A 21052-nucleotide genomic window follows, 5' to 3' on the forward strand; every position below is an offset into this window, starting at 1 on the left:
AACCATGTTAAATGAACTGTAGTGCATTTCTGCAAAAAGTACCAAAAAACCCATAGGTGTGAAACAGGCCTAAGATGTTTAGTAGCAGCAGCATGCTTTTTTGTATCACCAGTCATAACGGGGGTAGGAAAAAAAGGGTTACTCTTACCGGTAACGTCTTTTCCAGGAGTCTTTCAGGACAGCCACCTCTGAGAGACCTTGGTGCCTCCCTTCTCAGGAAACACCGCCTCAACCATGTAGATTTAAACCCCCTGTCAGTCGGTGCCCTTCAGTTCTACAAGAGTACATCCGGCCAGCTGGGGAGACATATACTAATCTCCATTCTTCTGACCAGCTTATCTCCAAAACTTGAAAGACTCCTGGAAAAGACGTTACCGGGAGGAGTAACTATGTTTTTCCCCCCTCGTCTTTCAGGACAGCCACCTCTGAGAGGATAAGCGAGTACTTATTGCTAGGGTGGGACCACCGCCTGAAGGACTTTGCACCCAAAAGCCTGATCTTTAGCAGACAACAGGTGCTTGGTGAAGTTTAAAAAAACTGGACAAGGTTGCTGCCTGACAGATCTGCTCTGGGGTAGCACCCGCTCTCTCCCGCTCTCTCCACCTGAGAAGTCGCTTCAGCCCTAGTGGAATGTGCCCTGCTACCCCCGGGACTTCCTTCCCACTTGAATCATAGGCCTGGCTAATGGCTAACCTAAGCCATCTGGCTAAAGAATGCTTAGAGGCTTTAGAACCCTTACTAGAGCCAGAAAATAGAATCAGACTTCCTAAATTCCTTTGTACGATCCATGTACTGAAGGACACACCTTCTAACATTTAACTTATGATAGTTACTCTCCTGTTCACTCACCGCACAAGAATAGGTTCAAACAGCTCTCCTAAGTGAGCCTGTAGAACTACGGATAGATCCCACATAGGAAAAGGGGGGGGTGCTCACTGCTCTCTGCCTGTTGAAGGCCCTAAAGCAGGGATCTTCACACTACGGCCCTCCAGCTGTTCCAGGACTACACATCCCATGAGGCATTCTAAAACTCTGACATTCACAGATATGACTAAGCATGTTGGGAATTGTAGTACCTGAACAACTGGCGGGCCATAGTTTGGAGACCCCTGCCCTAAAGAATCGAATCACCCAAAAGGTTTTTAGCTAAGGATTACTCTTAAAAAGACACTGATTGCCTAGACTTGACTCTTTAGGGTGCTGGCAGCTAAACCTTTATCTGTCCCACTTTGCAGAAATTCCAACACTGCCACTGGGCTGCCCACATCCAAGGAGCTCCCTGCGCACCAGCTGTTAAAACGCTTCCAGGTCTTAAGGTAAATGGCCCATGTTTTCTTTTTCCTGCTACTAAGCAGGGTCGCCACAACGTGATCCGAAAACCTCTTGCTTTTCAGCAACTCTTCCTCAGAAGCCAGGCGCTCGACCTGGGGACAGGAAACTGGACCCTGAAAAAGAAGGTCCTCCCAAACTAGAAGAATCCAGGGGGGTTCCATGGCCAGACCCTTCAGGACTGAAAACTATGGTCTCCTGGGCCAATGTGGCGCAATGAGGATCAGGGTAGTGTCTTCCTTCTGAAACTTCCTCAGGACCGCTGGTATTAGTACAGGCAGTGGGAAGGCATAGCATCTGGGGAAATGCCAGCTCTAAGCGAGCGCATCCACTCCAAGCACCCTGTCCCATCTGTTAAGGGAGAAGAAGAGCCACGTTTTTGTATTCTGCCGAGAGGTAAACAGATCCACAGATGGCACCCCCCATCTCTGAGTGATCAACCTGAAGACATCCTGATAGAGGGTCTCCAGCGGTTTTGGAACTACACATCCCATGAGGCATTGTAAAACTCTGACATTCACGGACATGACTAGGCATGATGGAAATTGTAGTTCCTGAACAACCAGAGGGCCATAGTTTGAAGACCCCTGCTTTAAGGTTTTTCTGCTAAGGAAGTCGGCCAATTGGTTCAATTCTCCCTTTAGGTGAACCACAGAAAGGGAGAGCACCTGGGCTTCAGTCCACTTAAGAATTCCTTCTGCCAGAGCCCACAGAGGCTTGCTCTTTGTCCCTCATTGCCGACTGACATAAGCAACTGCTGCAGAGTTGTCCGAGCAGACCTGCACATTGTGCCCCTGTAGTTCTGTCTGGAAGGCTCTGAGAGCCAGCTTGATTGATTTCCGTTCTCTTCAGTTTGAAGATTGCCTTGAATCTTCGCTCTTCCAGGACCCTTGCAAAAGTCGGTAGTCCAAGTGTGCTTCCCAACCTGAGTCACTTGCATCCGTACTGATGACTCTGGAAAATGACGGTACCCATGAGAGTCCCTGAGACAGGTTCGAGCCCCTCCTACACCCCAAATCTTTTGTAAGCTACCGAGGTGTATAAAGGTTTTAGGTCCCTCTGCTCCACCAGCTCTTCCAGGGAAGAAAGTAAGGCTGACGCCTTTTCAGTGCATTTTGGTAATTCGGTGATGAACATCCTGCACAGAGGGCGGCTTGAAAACTCCAAATGATAACCCCTCCTTAGGACCCCCAAAATTAACTAACTGGAGGTGACCGCTTCCCACTCTGGTCAGCCCACCATTGAGTTTTCTTGGGCTGTTCGGGAGGGCAAAAAAATTGCTCCCCCTCAGCTTCTGCCCCTTTGGCCCCAAGATTTCTTCTTTCCTTTGGTCCTCAGAGCAGAAAACTTTTTCTGAGTTTAAGACCTCTTTTTAGATTGTTCATTGCGTCCACGCTTGACAACAAAGGATTTTTTCCTGTCCGCCGTCCAATCCAGGGCAGTTTCAAAGCCTGGCCCGAACAGGTGGTCACCTGGAAGAGGAATCCCACTACGTTTAGCCTTGGACCCGCTATTACCCTGCCAAGTCTTAAGCCAAAGACCCCTCCTTGCTGAATTGGCCAGGGCTGAAAATCTAGTGGACATGCATACAGATTCAGCTGCGTGTCCTCAATTTAAGCCACGCCCGGCAGAAGCATAGGAAAGGAAGACAGAATTGTCTCCTTCGAGGTACCAGCCTGAATAAGTGCCTGTATCTGGGTTAGCCAGTACTCCAGATTACTGGCAACCACTGTCATAGCCATGGCGGGTTTAATATTCCCCAACAAAGAATCCCATGGGATCAGAGAGAGCGCCCATATCCTCAAAGGCTAGGTCTGTCCGCCTCGAGACCTGAAAGAAGGCCGCAAACCAATTGCGGTGATTTGTTCCATACTGACGCATCATCCTCAGAAAAGGGAAATCTCCATTTCAGGGCCCTAGAAAAGAAAGGCTCTCTCAGGATCCGCCCATTCCTTTTTGACAGCTTCCACCAGGACATCATGCACCGGAAAGACCCTCCTTTTTGGTTTGCCCAGGCCCTGGTACATCTGGTCATGAAGAGATTGTATTCTTCTCTTCCTGGATTCCCAAAGTGGTGTGGATAAATCCCAAAATATCCTCCACCTCTTCCAGGGTTAATTTGTACCTAGAAGCTCTAGTTGATTCACCATCCAAACCTTCTCGCTCTGACTCCACCTGGGAACCTGAAGGTGTATTATCATGCTCTTCAACCTTTTTTTTTTTGGTGTCTCCGGTGTTCCTGCACTGGTGGAGGGTACCACTGGTGTGGGTGGAGCAATCTCCTGCTGTGCTGGCAGAGGGAGGGGGGGGGGGGAAATGAGGAAACTGTAAATTTGAAAATAAATCTTTATACGATTGAAAGGTGCTGGAAAGCTCCTTGACTGATGCAGTCAGATTAGTACACTGCTAACTTCCTAACCAGACCCTCAACACACTCTTTACAAAGCGCCTTGGTCCAGGATTCCCCCATAGTAGCCTTGCATGATGGGCATCTTTTCTTGGAGCTATGTGGCAATTTAGACTTGTCTGAGGCCTTACCCTGTAACACAAAAGAATTGGACAAAGACTAAGTACTAATACTGGGCCCCCCAGCACATGCAAGCACAGCATGCCCCCCCAGGAGAGTACCTAGGACCGACCATCACCAGGTCCCAGAACCACCACCAAAGATCACCCCCTCCAGATCACAAAGGGGAGAACTACACCATGGAGCTAGTGGGGGGGAAAGTAAGGGAAAATCACCCCAGGGGTTCTCCTTACCTTGGAAAGGCTGGTCCTGGCTTCACTTGGAGCAGTTCCTTTGGCCTGTGCTTCTTACATCTTCAGGAGTGGTCTCAAGCCTGCTGTGCCTCTAGCTGTCCCCCAGCGTTTGACTTGCACCAGCCTATCGTCCAACCTGCTCTTCAAATCCCCAGAGGCTGGAACCAGAAGCCGCGGGAGTGCTTGCCTCCCCTGGAAGTGACATGTCCTGCCGCCTGGTCCAGTCAGAAGCTCCACTGTTGGCTGCAAGATGCGGGAGGACCGGCAGCACCTCCGCAGCGATACCCAAGCAACGAAGAGTGGACCAAGCAGCCTCTGGCCCCCCCCCCCCCCCGAGGAGAAGATAGGGTGTTGCCAGGCAGCCCAATAAGTAATCCGGGCTCCCTACCCAGACCCTTAGCTGCGCATGGGGAGAGACCTTAGCCTCCCCCTGACAGGAAACACAGCTTCAGCCTCCCTCAGCTGTTTAAGCCCTGGTTCCTGGCATATGTCTTCCCACCGGAGGAAACACCAGAAGTGAAGGGCACCGGCTGACATGGTGTTTAAATCTACATGGTTGAGGCGGTGTTTCCTGAGAAGGGAGGAGCCAAGGTCTCTCAGAGGTGGCTGTCCTCAAAGACGAGGGGGGAAAACTAAAATTAGCCCTTTATAGTACAAAGAGAGCAGATAATCGCTACTATAAGGGGTTCATTTATACTGTGAAACAGTGAAAGTAATAATATATATTACTTATTTCATATATAATAATAAATACACCCAGAAGTAGGACATATGGGCATTTTACCATTTTAATCAGAAATTAAGCTATATGAAGGGAGGAAGGGAGATATAAATCTTTTATATTGAAGTAGTACTAAAAGCTGAGACTTTTTTTTTTTTTTTTCTTGGATATGATCATTTTAAATATAATGCACAATACTGGTAAAAGTTTACTTTAAATGTAATTGTAATGCCTTCTATTACCTCCAGTCTATCAGCTTCACGCTTCTGGCTCCTCCTGCCTTCAGAGTGCCCTAACAGCAACCTGCAAAGTAAAGTATAGCGTGCCCCTACAGTAAGTTAAAAAGAAACTTCTGCCTTTAGAACCACTCACTTCCAACCTAGGACTACATGTCCCATAATGCATTGCTCCTCATACAGTCATGTTCTCAAGCACTTACTGACATGTAAGGATGGTGTACTGAGCTGTATTTGTGTTGTACTGTGTCTTCTGACATGTATGGACGGTGTACTGAGCTGTATGTGTGTATCTTAACTGTATTTCCTGATATGTAAACAAACAATGCATTCTGTATGCAGGCCAACTAATCGGGTGACCAACTGATTATGAAAGTTGTTGACAACTGTTTTCATAATCGATTAGTTGTTTCGACCCTACTGGACACTTTAATATACGATTTTGATTGCACAGGACTTTTTAATATATGAAATTATAGCACTGGACATTTTATGATTTTTTTCATGCAAGGATTTCCTTTTTTGGATGGTATTTGTAATATTTGCATATTGTTTTTTGGGACACTTCACGATTTGGACTAATGAAGTTTTTTTGTATTTTGCACAAATTTCAGGAAGTTCCATTTTGTATTCTATTGTTGGGTATTGCTAAATAGGGAAAGGGCAGTCGCGATTTATAGGTTATTGCTTTTACCCTGCCCTATACATAGGAGTTGAGTGAATAGAAGATAACTACACATTGTTTAATGCCTTGATCTTTTTTTAAACATATGCAATATAATAATATGACATTAGGAAAAATTCTGGGTATGGATTATGCATTACAGATTTTTCTCAGGCATACACATATAGCAGCAATGTAAACATTATCAATCACCAGATGTTGTATGGACATTTCTTAAAACACATAAGTGTACTCACTTGGACGAATCAATGAAGTATATTACTAGGGCTCCAATGCTCAGAGCGAAGACCGTCACTACCTGCAGACAAAAAAACAATACAGTGTAATTTACACTTTACAATACAGTTTATGGCAGTGATATTTTGAGTATTGTCATCTAGGAGTAGGAATAATAGGATTTTGCATATAGCAATCTCAAAATTTAGGACAAAAATGATGAAACACTTGGACAGTCCCACCATATGAGGTTGAATGAGGCTACGACAGCCTCTGGAGAAGGAGGTTTTTTTTTTTTTAGAGACCAAGTGTGCACTGTGTAGCAGTCAAAGTGATTGTTTCATCAGAGTTCGGGGCTTGTGTCCACAGTCTTTTTTTTTTTTTTTTTTTCTTTCTTTGCATCAGAGGGGTTTTGCATACCAACACAAGCCTAAATCCCTGTTTACATCTAGCGATTTGAGATCATGGGCAGTTTTGCCAAATCGCACTGCAATGCTGGCAAAAGACAGCACGCATGTTCCAGCACCATTTTCAATGGCAACTAAACGCGGTGCAGTTTTGCCGTGCAATAAATAGCGCTGCAGTTATGGCAAGACCACATCCCGCAAAACTTGTTGCCCAAAAAGGAACAGGAGTTTCTTTTGGACGAAAAGGTTTGCCGCGATTGCAGCTTAATTTATTGTGCAGCAAAACCACACCATATTTAGGTGCGATTGAAAATTAATGGCACCCGAACACGTGTGCTGTGTTTTGCCAGCATTAATGTACAATTTGGAATTGCGGCATTTCTGACCGTGATCCCAAATCGCTAGATTTGACAGGGTATATGATTTTATCAGGGTGAACGTGCTGATCACTTCTTGTCTCGGGAAAATAAAAGGTTATGTATAACTGTCTAAATAAAAGAGTTAAATAAGTAAAATAACATATTTCCAGTGACAAATACGCTTTTTGTTTGCTTTGTAAAATACATTTTTTATCCTTGTCTTTTGTATTGACGGCTAAGTGACTGGCGCTTAAATTTTTTACATTTTTGAATAAACCTCAAACTCAGTTTCACTGCAAGCCAGTGATCATGAATCCTGCAACACATTTGGAGGAGAGAGCAGGCAATCATGCAGACCTGAGCAGCTCAGCCTGGGTTAGAAAAAGCTTTGAAAACGGGATGGACTAAGGCACCAATTAGTTTGGATATCCCAACTTTCCCTTTCCTCCTCTGGGGATTTATTTTGGACCAATGACTCTTGTCAGTGAAAAACTAACTAGATGGCCGGTTTCAGCAGCCTGCATGAAAAATGAACAGTCAAGTTGTCCCATGAGGCTAACAACTGCTGAATGCATGTGTGCTCTATCCGGTCTTCAATTCAAATAAGCTGCCATTTTTGTTGCATGGTCCAGCTGCACCAAAGAAAACCCCCTTAAACACAAGAAAGCCATGTCAAAACGAGACAAAAGTGCAGTCTTTGTAATAAATGACCCTGACACATGAAGAAGTGAATGGTGTGTGACAGAAATTAAACTTTTCAGTTACTATTAACCAAATCGGTCTTAAGCCTCATAGTGCACTACAAAAGCCATAGTGAAAAAGATGAAAACAATTGTACAAACGCTTGTCGTACGTCCAGTGATCCTATTGACCATTTAGGTATAGATGATTAAATGGTATTTGAGAAAGCATAATTTGACACATAGGGAGGGATTTGTGAGAGTGTAAGATTAAGTGACTGAATTCCAAATTGAATACTTAATGGGTGAAGTAGACAATGATTAGAGTGATATGTAGTAAAGACTGCATGACTGTTAGGCAATGAGCAACTGTTTAAAAGGTTAGTTTACATTTACGTAAAAACTGCCTATGGAGAGAAGGGGCATCTGTAAATAAAAACATCCAAACGTATCATCAGTGTGAAAGGGCCTTTATATGCGGCTCCATTCACATCTGAGTGTATAGTTTTTGGGCGTTTTTTCAGGCATTTTTCAGGTGTTTTTTGCAGGTGTTTGGAGGCAGGCATTGACATCTAACAAAAACGCTTATAATCTGCCAAAAAAAGAAGCTCATGTACTTTTTTGAGCTTCAAGAGTTTTGCTTTAGATGCCAAAAAGCTCATATGTGAACAGGGACTATTGAAATTAATGAGATTTTGCATGTTGGGTGTTTTGAGACCAGATTTTACGAGCTGAAAAACTGTCCAGGTGTGAACAGGGCCTTAACGATGCCTAAATCCCAGAGGGACCTGTTGCAGCTGCACAGTATGCAAAATGATTTGTTTACTCCTGACATATATATTACCATACATGGGAGGTTTTGGAAGTTAGATTTTGTGTGGGGGGATACATGGCTCTGTTAACAATTAGGGCAAAAGTGGTAGTTGATCTGGGTCTGCTAGATGTGCAAATACACAGACTGGAGGTAAGGTAGCTCATTGACTAGGAGGTTTAATCGTCAATCTATAAGGTCCCACAAATCCACTCACAGCTTTGCAACCCTTCTCAACTTGAGGAAATCTTTAATTAAAAAAACACAACAAGGTTGACACACTGGTGTCGAATCGGATAATGCCTCCCGTCGGATAGTGCATCCGACGGACTGACGTCACTGCAGCTGACTGCTCAGATCAGCTGTGCTGGCGGTGACAACACGGACATGCGAAGTTTGTCGGATGCACTACCCGACGGTAGATAGAGAGCAGAGGAGGGGAGAGAATCTATTGTCAGATTCTGCCTCGCTCTCTGCACATCTATCGGGACGGATCGGATTACAGTGCAGTAGAATCCGAATGTACATATAATCCGCTGTACATTTATCACCCTACGGCTGATAAAAATTTGGAGTCTCTGGGACCTTTGGGCTCGGAGCAGCGACGTGTCAAAGTGGACAAAGTTTCCCTATAGACTTCAATGTTAAACTCGGTCACCTCGCAGTGAGCTTGCGGTTAGGGTTCGGTCCATTTGCGGTGCTGTCCCGGGCGAGCCATAGGTCGCGTCTGCTATGAAAAAAATATTGTAGGTAGCCAAGACCCTCAGGTACATCTGGAAAAAATTTGGGGTCACGGGGACCTTTGTGCTCGGAGCAGCGACGTGCCAAAGTGGACCAAGTTTCCCCATAGACTTCAATGTTAAATCCCGAGTGTCTCCGGGTAGAGTTTCTGGGTTTTCCCGGTCCCTTTGTGGCGCTGTCACGGGCGAACCAAAGGTGCTGGAGACACCAAAAGATTATCGTAGCCAAGACCCTTCCTTACGGCTGATAAAAATTTGGAGTCTCTGGGATGAAAGGGCGCGGAGCAGTGACCACGAGAACCTGGCCTCCCCCCGCCATAGACTTCAATGTTAAACCCAAATTTTTCCGGGGAGAGCTCGCGGTTAGGTCCCGGTCTCTTTGCAGAGCTGTCACCGGGTGACCATAGGTGCTGGAGACCCCAAACTTGGCACGGGACATGTGAGACTAGGCCCAACCACCTCACGGTGTCGGTGTATTTTTAGAACCGTTAGTCGCGGAACGCTGGGGGGCAAGTACTGGCGGTGTCCCCAAAAATCACACCCCGGGGCTAGAACCTAGCTTAGGGTGTCATTCTGTAGCCAATCGGTGGGGCTACCTAGCGAACCCTGTCTGAGCTGTCTACCGGTCACCGATCCGGAGATATACCAAAATTAGTCGCGGTTCTGCCATTTTGGCAACCTTGTGGAGGTCCAATCTGACCCAGGCTCGGTGCGGAGCTAGCCCCATCGGTTGGCCGTGGAACCTGTGAGTTTGGTGGCCCTTGAAAAAGTCACGTGATCTGTGACGCAACGCGTCGGGAGGCATTGGGTGACGTTGACTTCCGGTTGACGGCCGTAACCGGAAGTACCCAGGAATCACACCGCAAGAGTGCGGCAACTTATCGTTTTCTGCCTGATATATTTTACTGAAATGTGAGTTTATTTCCCTGATTTTAAAGAATAAAGTAAGTGTTTGCATACTTCACGATTGGGCATCATTCTCCCTTTTTGGGAAAATACTGGTATTATTGGAGCCAATCCGAGACCCTCAGCTGTGAACTAGAGAGTGGAGGTCGGGGGACCTTTCGCTACTGGAGTAGTCCAGCATACCCATCCCTAGGGACAAAAAGTAGAGGTCGGGACACCTTTCGCTATTGGAGTAGTCCAGCATCCCACTCCGGGACAAAGACCAACCCATAGCGCTTTTAAAGGTGCAGTAAGGGGAGCGGCCACTGCGCCTATAGATTTTCACAGCTCACTCCGGATCACAGCACTGGATATCCACTTGATTTTTCTATAGGATCACTAACTGTCACTTTTAATTTATGCACGGATGAACTTTATCCTATCACCACACCTATTATATATATTTTTTTTCTTTTGCACAAGGATTATTTATTGCACAAGACTCTATGATAATTTATATATAGATGGATGATTGACTGCACAGAGAATTTTATTTATTTATCACCTACTGGATTTTTTTATGCACCTTGACTACTGTACACTGCATTATTAATTTTATCTATAAGATTGTGTGTTTTATATCTACATATTAAGGATATTTTATGAATGTATGATTATCACGCACTGATGAGTATATTTTCACATTTATATTTATATATTTTTTAGTCCTTTTATCACGTTTGGCATCTTAAATGATACTGTGAGAATTTTAGGTTGATTTACACTATAATTGTGAACTACTGGATTGAGTTTTAGGATTCGCATCATATAAGTTTTTACTACAATTGATTGTTTTCTGATCTCTGATTGTTTTATGGGAGGACCCGTCACAAGTCAGATTGATTGAATTTTTTTTAGAAACGGATACACACAGATTTTAAGAATCGGATTGATTTTTAAGAGTTGGATTTTATGCTTTTAGCCTGCTGATCTACTTACATCTTTTATTTTTTATGGATTACCTATTTATCCTGATTATTGACATATATTTATGGTGACTTTCGTTATATTTATTTGCGGGGGTCCCGCTGCGATTCACACATTGGTTGGCTTGATATGAGCCTTTTTTTGAGATTTTTTCTAATTGCGCCGACTCACTGTGAAGTTGATATTAACTATTTAATAAAGTTCCTTAACGTAGACTGAAAAGCATATGTAATGGAAGAGTTTCCCTATTTGATTTAAATAATTGTGCTTAGTGTCATATATGTCTGTTAGACTGTCACTTGTGGCACCGTTTTAAAGCACATTATATGGGCACAGGCCCTGCGGTATTATGTGCTGCGTAAACAGCAAGTAGACTCAGGCTTGATCTAAAGTGGTTGTAAAAGCAAAAGATTTTTTTACCTTAATGCATATGGAGTTCTGCTTTAAGCACTCCTCACCCCCTTTCATGCATGCCACATTTGGCATGTCATTTTTTATTTTTTTTGGGGGGGGTACCTAGTTTTGACAGGCTCCCGCTCCCACTTCCACTTGGGAGTTCCACGGCGCCCGGGTGGAAGTTCTCCTCTCCCCTTCCTTCCCTGAAATCTTCTGGGACACATCACAGGTCCCAGAAGATTGCCCGGCCACTGAGGAGGCGCAGCCCCAAGCTGTCACAAGCGGGTGCCCACACTTGTGATTCTGTTGCCAGGAAGAGGACCGAGAGTTCAGGCCGGCGCATTGACAGACCGTGGAACAGATTTGTGTTTGTTTATTAAAAGTTAGCAGCTACACTTTTTGTAGCTGCTCACTTTTAACAAAAAAAACAAACAAACACTGGAATAAACACAAAAAAACCCTGGAAAACCGCTTTGAGGTAAAAAACCTTCTGGGTGCAGCCCCCCCCCCCCCCAGCCCCATCTCAATCTAGCCATGTGCATGAGAGCAGCAGCACTCCCAGTTCTCTCTCTGCTTATTGGGTCGCACAGCAGTGGGAGCCAATGAGGAAAAAGTGGGAGGCAGGGCCGAGCTGCACTCTGTGTGTGAATGGACAATGTCCATTCAACAGAAGCATGGCTCAAGAGCAAGCATGCTCAACAGCCACCATAGCAAGAGGTTTGCTATCGTGGCACTTGGCAAGGGAGAGAAGCCAGGTGATGCCTTAGGAGGAGGTTATGTGTAATCTCCATTAGAGTGTTGCCTGATGAGGAGTTATGTATAAATCTCCATTAGTGACTGTATATAGATTGGTGTAAATATATATATGTACGAGATATTGAGTATTGATTTCAAACGGATAAGTATGTTTGAAATGCATGCCAGGGCTACCTGGGAGGGGTCTGCTATTTACACTGATAAACAAACTGTAGTACAACCCCGTAATTATGTTCCTTTTCCCCAGACATTACGGGGCCAGAAAATAATTGATAATCGTCCATGACAGGTCATTCCTTTATCTCACCCTCTACTTCAAAGACTGTCCCTTTAGATATGTAATGAAGGTGGTTGTCTGTCCAAGGATGGACAATTTGGCCCAGGAAATGACCTAGCATGATTAATCCCCCCCCCCCCCCAGAGAGGAGGGCTATCGAGAGGCTGGGTTAGATTGCTACACCAATCAGAATGGCTCTGAGCAAGGCGATATGGTTCTATATTAGTGAAGGTGGGAAGGAGGAAAGGATGAAACTCTCATGGGGATGGTAACTATGGAAAGGCATCATGTCCCAACCTGAAGTGGAAAGGTAAATTGACTCCCTGCTTATACATACATTGTATTGTAAATATGGCTATTGTGGGTAATTTGTAAATATCATATAAGTCAGGGGATTTATACTAATAATGTGTTGTAAATACTGTTTATTGTGTAATTTGTATATATTATATATATATATATATATATATATATATAATGTAACCCTTTCAATAAATGTGTATTGCGGCTTGAACTACCTCTTTTGTGTAAAGATCTCTCAGGATCTATATATGTATAGGTGCATGCTACTACAATGATTGGGGTGTATGCACATTTACACATAATTAAAGGCAAGGACTGCCAGCAGGGGACCCAAAAAGAAGATCGAAGCTGCTCTGTGCAAAACCATTGCACAGAGGAGATAAGTATAACCGGTTATATAAAAAAAAAAAAACACAACCTTTAGAATTACTTTAACCATGCCTCTTTAAGACCCTCCCACTGTCAGCACAATTTGGCCAGGTCCCCCATAGCGCCGCTTTATTACTGTCCTCCAGGGCCCAGGGAAAGGGGTATCTGCAAACATTCCCTGACAAAAAAAGACCTGGTAAAAACCAACATTACCCTGCCAAGGATGTCTTGCTTATGCTTGAAATAATAAGTTGCACTAGACTAGTGAGCTACACATTGACCAAACATATGTAATACATATACCATATATTACATAGAACATGCTGTAAAACAAGACTTATGCAAAATAGTTTCTATGCAGCACAATGACTGCATGTTTGCTTGCTCTCAGTATCAACTACCCACAGGATACTATTCATCTGCTGGCATCTGTGGAGAGAGAGTATTGCTTTGTTTTGTCCAAAAACCATTGTATTTGTCAATAGCCAACCATCATTTAAAATAACTGATTACAAATGAGAAAAAGTATCTCAACAAACGCCTGAATTGTCACATCAGGCACCATATCACTGCATCTTTGCCTAGCATTAAGAAGTAATGACACAAATAACGAGCCCTTTATTCTATTACACCCCTCCAGTTCAGATCTCGTTTATTATTAAGGGATTTCTTTCAGCAGGTGTCTTGGAAAAGCAATCAACACACAGAGATGTTTATCAGACAAATAAATGGTATCTTAGTCTTATCACAGTCTACCATCTGTAGAACAATGGTGTAAAGAGAATGAGGACATTTTCATGTAACTCTATGCTTACCAAGGAGGGCAAACTACAAGAAACATTTCTCCAACACTGACAGCAAGAGAATTTGTGGTAACGATTAAAGGGACACTGTCACCTTTGTGTGTCTGTGTGTATATAGATATACACACACACACACACAATATATATACTCTGAATACCCTGGAAATTTAAACAGTCTTGCTACTGCAGCCTTGAGGGCGCTGTTGCTCTTCCATTTTGGGTGGGTGCTCTGTTGGGGATTGAGCTGGATTACAGCAGTGCACATAGCTCAACCACTGGCCACAGAGGCTTGAATTTAACACCATTTCCATCTGAATGTTACAAGTGTTACACTTCTGGATCCTTGAATGTGCAATATGATTATTTTTTCAAAATGTAATGTTCCTAATGCACAAAGTATGTGCTCCATTTGTTTTCTTCTTGCTCACTGTCATATCCCCTGCACTCCTCTCATGCCCATATTGCCCACTGTAAGGCTGAATTCACACTAAAGCAACGCGTGAACATGTGCAAAATTCCACAACTTTGTGTGTGTTCCTAAAATGCAACAGTCAAGCTTGCTGTACCATTCATTACTAATCCGCACCCCAAATTGGGGCAAGCAAATAGGCACTTTCTTGCGCATATAAAAAGCACAGCAAATATGGCAAAACTCGTAGTTGAACAAACAAAGCTTGAAGCTCAAGGAGTTGCAAGGGCTTCTTCAGGGCATTTGTTGCATGTTGCACCGAAGTACATGGGCTGCCTTATGTGCAAAGCACAAAAACACATGTACATGCAATACATAGTGTGAATGAGGACACATACCCTCGAACACCACACTCTCCTGCACACAGGGCTTACTGCTAGATCTTCATTTCTTCCAGAATTCTTTCCTGTATGTACTGTCTGCTGTAATATCCTCCACATTCCTACACATATGGGTCTTGTTGAATACTTTGCACTACTTTACTGTGCTTGTTGCCTCCCCACCATACCCTTAACAATCCTCTCCTGCACATCCACTCCACACCTCTCTTCCACATACAGCCTCATTTTATACCCCGTAGTCTAGTACACACATTGCCTCTCTGCAGGTTCTCCACACTTCTGTTGCACAATACTGCCCTCCAATACCCTCTGCGCTTCTCTCCTGCACATACTGCCCCCCCATCATACCCTCTATAAGCCTCTCTTGCACATATTTCCCTGTATTACCCACTGCAATTCAATCCTGCACGATATTGCCATCTGCCATACCCTCTGTACTTCTCTCTTGCACATACTGCCCCCCATCATCCAGCATACCCTCTATAAGCCTGTCATGCACATATTTCCCTGCATTAACCTCTGCCATTCTCTTCTGCACATACTACCCACTGTCATACTCTCTGCACTCCTCTCCTGCATAAAATGTACAGGAGAGGAATCTAAAGCATAAACTGGAGAGCAAACTGCACCCCACCTCATTCTATCCTCTGCACTCATTTCTGCACAAATTCCCCCTTTAAGGGTCCATTAACACTCGGACTCAGCAGCTCTGCCTATGCAGCAGAATGTCCCAATAGCCATCTATGGACTGCCAGCACAGGGATGCACAATAAACCTGGGCATCCCCGTGCCAGGAATACACAGACATACATTAGACATGCAGTGAAGCCTCATGTAAATAGGCCCTTACACCCCTCTGCTGCACAAACGACCTACTATAATTTCATGCACACTCCATTTACAATATTGCCCCATCCCTGTCAAACCTTCCATACTCCTCTCCTGCACATATTGCCTACTGTCATACTCCCTTACCTTCCATCTTCAGTACATCCCTTTCTTGTATGTAATTAGAACTTCATCTTGCTATCTGTTTAAAACATTTTTTTAATCCCAAAAACCAAAGATTGGGAAGTGGCTTTTCCATATACTAAAAAAAGTATATTAACTGATACCCGTTTTATTATAAAATTAAAGAGACAGCTATTATAGGGTTTCTCTTGCAAGCCGACATATTTAAGCACAAGGGAACTTTATTTTGTATGTAGTTAAATGTCCCCATATTGTGCAACTTCATATTGGTTATAACCAATCAAGCACGTCCCATTTGGTCTCTCTATACTTAAATTCACCTGCTGTGGCAACTATGAGGGGGTCTCACTACTGGAATCATTAATTCACTTTATATTATGGAAACAGTTGTAGCAGAAAAAATGAGGCTACATGGCATTTAGTAAACAGACAGGGGAGAAGTAGAAAGAGCTGGAGACTGGAGTCCTCAACATAAAATAAAGTGTTATTCAGTACACCAGCATCTAACCAATGTTACCACATGTTTATTAATGGACCAACCTTTTAAATAATGTATTTCAAACATATATTCAAAAAAATAAAATGTATCAATTCATTTAGTTTTTATTTTTAAATGTACTATTGGTAAGTAAATCTCTAAGCAAACCACAATCAGTTTTTAGCTGTCATATACTCTTTCAAGAATGATACTTCAAAGAAATATCATTATGCAATATATTAAAAACAAACCTGATAAATAGTATAACATGTTTAACCACCTGAATTACCAGGTATATTCCTCCTGTAATCCCCTTGATCGTTTTTTTTTTTCGTTTCTGAGATATTTTATTACACATATCATATTTTTTGGGGGACAGATTAGGCTTTATTTGGTAGCAAATTTGGATACATATATTTTATTTTCTTGGTTTTGATAGGGATTTTTTACTTCTCGGAAAATCCATTTCTCTGATGTTCATTGACGGACACAGCTCCTGATCTTCTTAACCATTGGGTTATACTGCCCCCTACAGGGGGAGGATACTAGGCAGAAAAACAAGTCTGGATAAGCCTATGGGCAGTCCCACGGGGTATAGTCCCTCTCTCTGCTATAGGTACGCAGTTTTTTTACAAGCAGTGTCAGAAGAACTACAACTCCACAGAGGGGTGGGTGCTGTGTCTGTCAATGAACCATTTAGAGAAATGGATTTTACGGTAAGTCAAAAATCCCATTTTCTCTTTCGTTCATTTACAGACACAGATCCTGATCATCTTAACCACTGGGACGTCACAAAGCAGTGTTAAACATGAGGGGTGGGAACTGCGAAAAATAAATTTCCAAGGCTAACTATAGCCAACCAGGTAAACAGGAGCTCAGCCAAAACAACTGGAGCTCCCCTGAAAAAACAATACACCCTCAAAAAAGGCCAGATCCTCTAAACAGAAGCCTGCAAAACCTTACGGCCAAAGGCAGCATCCGCAGATGCCAACACATCCACTTTATAGAACTTTGTGAAAGCGTGCACCCACGACCAGGTGGCCGCCTTGTAAACCTGAGTCACTGAAGCCTGCTGACGGTAGGCCCAGGAGGCACTGAGCGCCCGAGTAGAGTGCGCCTTGACAGGAAAAGGAGAAATCTGAGGCCTGATGGAATAGGCCTGGATCCCTGTCTGTATGATCCATCTGGAAATGGTCGCAGAGGAAACAGAAGACCCTTTCCGAGGCCCATACGTAAGCACAAAAAGAGAGTCTGACTTCCTAAAAGACTCTGTAGCTGACAGGTGCACCCTAAATGTCCGGACCACATCCAAGACATGCAAGGCAATTTCCTTCAAACATTTTAGCCTGGGATACAGGGATCGCAACACAATGTCTTCATTCAAATTAATTCAGAGATAACCTTTGGAAGGAATGACAGACAGGGACAAAGAACCAACTTATCTCTGTGAACCACTAATAAGGTGAATGACGGGATAACCCTGCCAATTCCGAAACCCTACACGCAGAGGTGATAGCCACCAAGGCCACCTTCTGGGACAGCGTAAGCAGTGAAATCTCCAGAGAATCTCAAAAGGAGGTTCTGGAGGACTGAGAGCACCAAATTGAGGTCCCAAGGCTGCAACATAGACTGCACTAGAAGGGCCAAGTGCCTAATTTCCTGAAGAAAAATAGCAAGGTACGATTTCCACGTACAATGGTAGATCTTCCTAGAGGTAGATTTCCTAGCTTTTAACAGCGTTTAAAACACAAACTCAGACAGACCTCTATCCATCAGCACCTGGCGTTTAAAACAGCCAAGCCATCAAAGCCAGCAACTGTAAAGCAGGATGGAAGATAGGTCCTTGGGACAGCAGATCCTCCCTGAGAGGAAGTCTCCAAGGAACGTCAATGACTAGAAGTACCAGATTGGCGTACCAAGCCCTGCGAGGCCAGGTCTGAGCCACTAAGATTATCGGAATCCCTTCTGCCTCGATCCTGCATAGAAGTCTTGGCAGAAGCTTGAGAGGAGGGAAGGTGTAAATCAGACAATACTGACCCCCACGTGGCCACAAGGGAGTCTCTGGCGTCTGCCAGAGGATCCTGTGACCAAGCCACAAATCTCTGCACCTTTCTGTTGAGTTAAGGGGGCCAACAGATTCACCTCGAGGATGCCCCACTAAAGACACAACTGATGAAACACCTCCGGATGAAGTGACCACTTCCCTTGGTCCAACGCCTGCCGACTGAGGTAATCCGCCTTGCAGTTTTGCACCCCGGGAATGTGTGCGGCAGAGAGGGCTGGAACAAACCGTTCTGCCCACATTAGAATGTCTCCAGGGCCGCCAGGACACTTCTTGTGCCTCCCTGGTGATTGACATAAGCCACGGCCGTGGCATTGTCCGATTGAACGCACACAGGACATCCCTGAAGACGATCCGTCCAATGGTCTATTCACAGTCTGATTGCTCGGAGTTCCAAGACATTGATCAGTAGTTTGGACTCTTCCAGTGTCCAAAGCCCCTGAGCAGAATATTTGCTGAGGATGTCTCCCCAGCCGGACAGGCTGGCATCCGTGGTGACCACTGTCCAATACAAGGGGAGGAAGGATGTGCCAAGCCGAAGTCCCAGAGAAAGAAGCTACCGTACCAAGGACTCCGTTGTTCCCCGGCTCAGCCGGATCTGATTGTTCAGAGACTGAGGAGTCTTGTCCCATTTGGCCAGAATCTCCCTTTGCAGGGACCTCGTATACAACTGTGCAAACAGAACCGCTTTGAAGGTAGACACCATCAGGCCCAGCACCCACATGAAAGTTCAGAGAGATGGCCATCTGCTGGAAAGCAAAAGACGAATTACAGCCTGCAATTTCTGGAGTTTGTCCAGAGGAAAGAGCACTCTGGCTAAATTCGAGTCCTACGCCAGACCAAGATAGTCCAGCTTTGGGAACGGAACCAGAGCAGACTTCTGAAATGCAGAATCCAGTCTAACTCCCTCAAAGTTTGTATGGTGATTTCCAGGTTTTCCACCAGAGCAGTAGGAGACCCCGCTCACAGAAGGAGGTCATCCAAATAGCCCAGTACCGCAATTCCCCGATAGCATAACAAAGCTAGCACTGGGGCTAGCCCTTTTATGAAGACCCAAGGAGCAGAGGCGAGACCAGAGGTTAATGCAACAAACTGATAACGCTCCTCTCCCACAGCAAAATGGAGGAAGGGCTGGTGACCGGCACATATTGGAATGTGAAGGTAAGTGTCCTTGATGTTGATAAAGGCAAGAAAATCCCCCTGATGCAGCCATGCCACCACCATGCGAATAGACTATATCCTGAACTTCTGCACCCGCACAAAGCAGTTTAGCACCTTGAGGTCCAGAATTGGACGCACCTTGCATTCCTTCCTTGGAACTGTAAACAGGTTTGAGTAAAAACCCTGAAAACTTTCCCAAGTCCGAACCGGAACAATCACCCCTTGAAGTAACAGGTCTTGTACCACCCCAAACAGACACTGTAAGAAGTCCAAGGAGAGGCGCAGTTGGAAGGAAAGAACCTTGCCGGGGGACAAGAGCGAAACCCAATCTTGTAGCCAGACCGTATGACTTTGTGGACCTACTTGTCTTGTACCAGGGAAGTCCACAAGTCCAGAAACCAGTGAAGACGTCCCTCCACCCCTGATACGGGTGAGGGCACACCTTAATGAAGGAGCTTTGTCTGCCGGTTTGGAGAAGCCTGCTCTCATCTTGCCAGACCAGGTTCACTTGGATCCTCCAGAGGAGGACCTGAAAGGCTTTGAGCCATTGTCAGTCGACCCTGAGGGAAGAAAAAACTTCTGAGCCGAGGAGGGGGGCCCATGTCTATGACGAAGGTCCTTGCCCTACTGATGTCATCCAGGGTAGCTCCAAACAGGTGATCTCCTTGAAAGGGGAGATCAGCCAAGGCCAGCATTTGAGCCAAAGTGCCACTGCCGAAACAGAGAGCCGAGCCACTAGGGGAGCCACATCCAAAGAGGCATCACAGATAAACTGCAGCCCCTGGACCAGCTGGTTGGTCCGCAAGCTCAGCAAAGGCAGGGGTGAGCTGTTCTCCCTCCACGTCACGGCGCAAAGGCTTAGCCTACTCAGTCAGAGTTTGCGTCAATGGGGCAAAGGTGAATACCGGCCTCAGTGCCGAACCAGCAAGAGTGTACATATTGCAGGCAACAGCCTCCGCCTTCCTGTCAGCCGTATTCCTAAAGGGTGGAGATTCTTCAACCCGTACCATGGTGGCATTGTTCAATCTGGAAACCGGAGGGTCCACCACCGGTTGAACAGTCCACTTCCACTTCCACTTAAGAAAGGACTCCTCATATGGGTGTCGCCTAGCAAATCACTTAGGGACCCCAAGGGGGCGCTTTGGCCATCCCCACTCTTTAGCGACAATTCTGTCAAAATAGGCGGGGAAAGGAAACACCTTTGCCGCTCTGGATGGCTTGTAAGTGGCAAAGGGAACATGGACCTCCGTCGCAGCTGCAACTTCCATCTTTAAGGTCTCGCGTACAGATACATCAGTGCTTCCACCAGAGCCTTTTCAGGAAGGGGGTTCGACCTTCCCAAGGAGGGGCCCACGTCCACCCCAAAACCCTCCAGGGGGAGAAGGGGCCAGCTACTCCTCATACCAGGATCTAGGTGGGCACCGCTCCAGACAGAACCCCTCGCCATAGAAATGGAGGAGCTGTCAGCCAGGAGGAACGCTGCAACTCGGGCCGAGACACGGTCGTATGAGACCTTGCGAGGCGTTTAACTCACAGGCCAGCTCCCGTCCAGTGGGGCTATGTTGCGGCTGATCTAGCACGGAGCTGATGTCTGCGCGCGTTAGCTGGCCAGGATGGGGAGAACACTGGATCTAGATTATCCAGCCCATCGCCCAGTCCGGCAGTTGATTGTAGATCTCACAGGAAAAAAATGTCTATTAAAAAAAAAAAAAAAAAATTGCCAGGACCAGAGATCCCAGCAAGGAACTAGGTCCTTACTCCTATCTAGGCAGAAAAAAAACGGAGTACCTATAGCAGAGAGAAGGAGTATACCCTCTGGGGACTGCCCATAGGCGTACCCAGACTTTTT

General features: G+C 45.2%; 1 protein-coding gene across 17 annotated transcripts in view; it reads right to left on the bottom strand.

The window, feature by feature from the left end:
* The window catches only part of KCNMA1 (potassium calcium-activated channel subfamily M alpha 1), a gene marked incomplete at its 3' end in the record, with an annotated part of 993244 nt that overhangs the window by 622248 nt on the left and 349944 nt on the right, over positions 1–21052 (bottom strand). For all 17 annotated transcript variants that reach the window (XM_082268091.1, XM_082268088.1, XM_082268089.1 and 14 more), the window contains exon 3: positions 5968–6029. In XM_082268091.1, coding sequence (XP_082124217.1) covers positions 5968–6029 — 62 coding nt within the window. The remainder of the gene's footprint in view (positions 1–5967; positions 6030–21052) is intronic.

The sequence above is a fragment of the Pelophylax lessonae genome, assembly GCF_965119305.1.
Source record: "Pelophylax lessonae genome assembly, chromosome: 9".
In the NCBI taxonomy this organism is placed as follows: domain Eukaryota; kingdom Metazoa; phylum Chordata; class Amphibia; order Anura; family Ranidae; genus Pelophylax; species Pelophylax lessonae.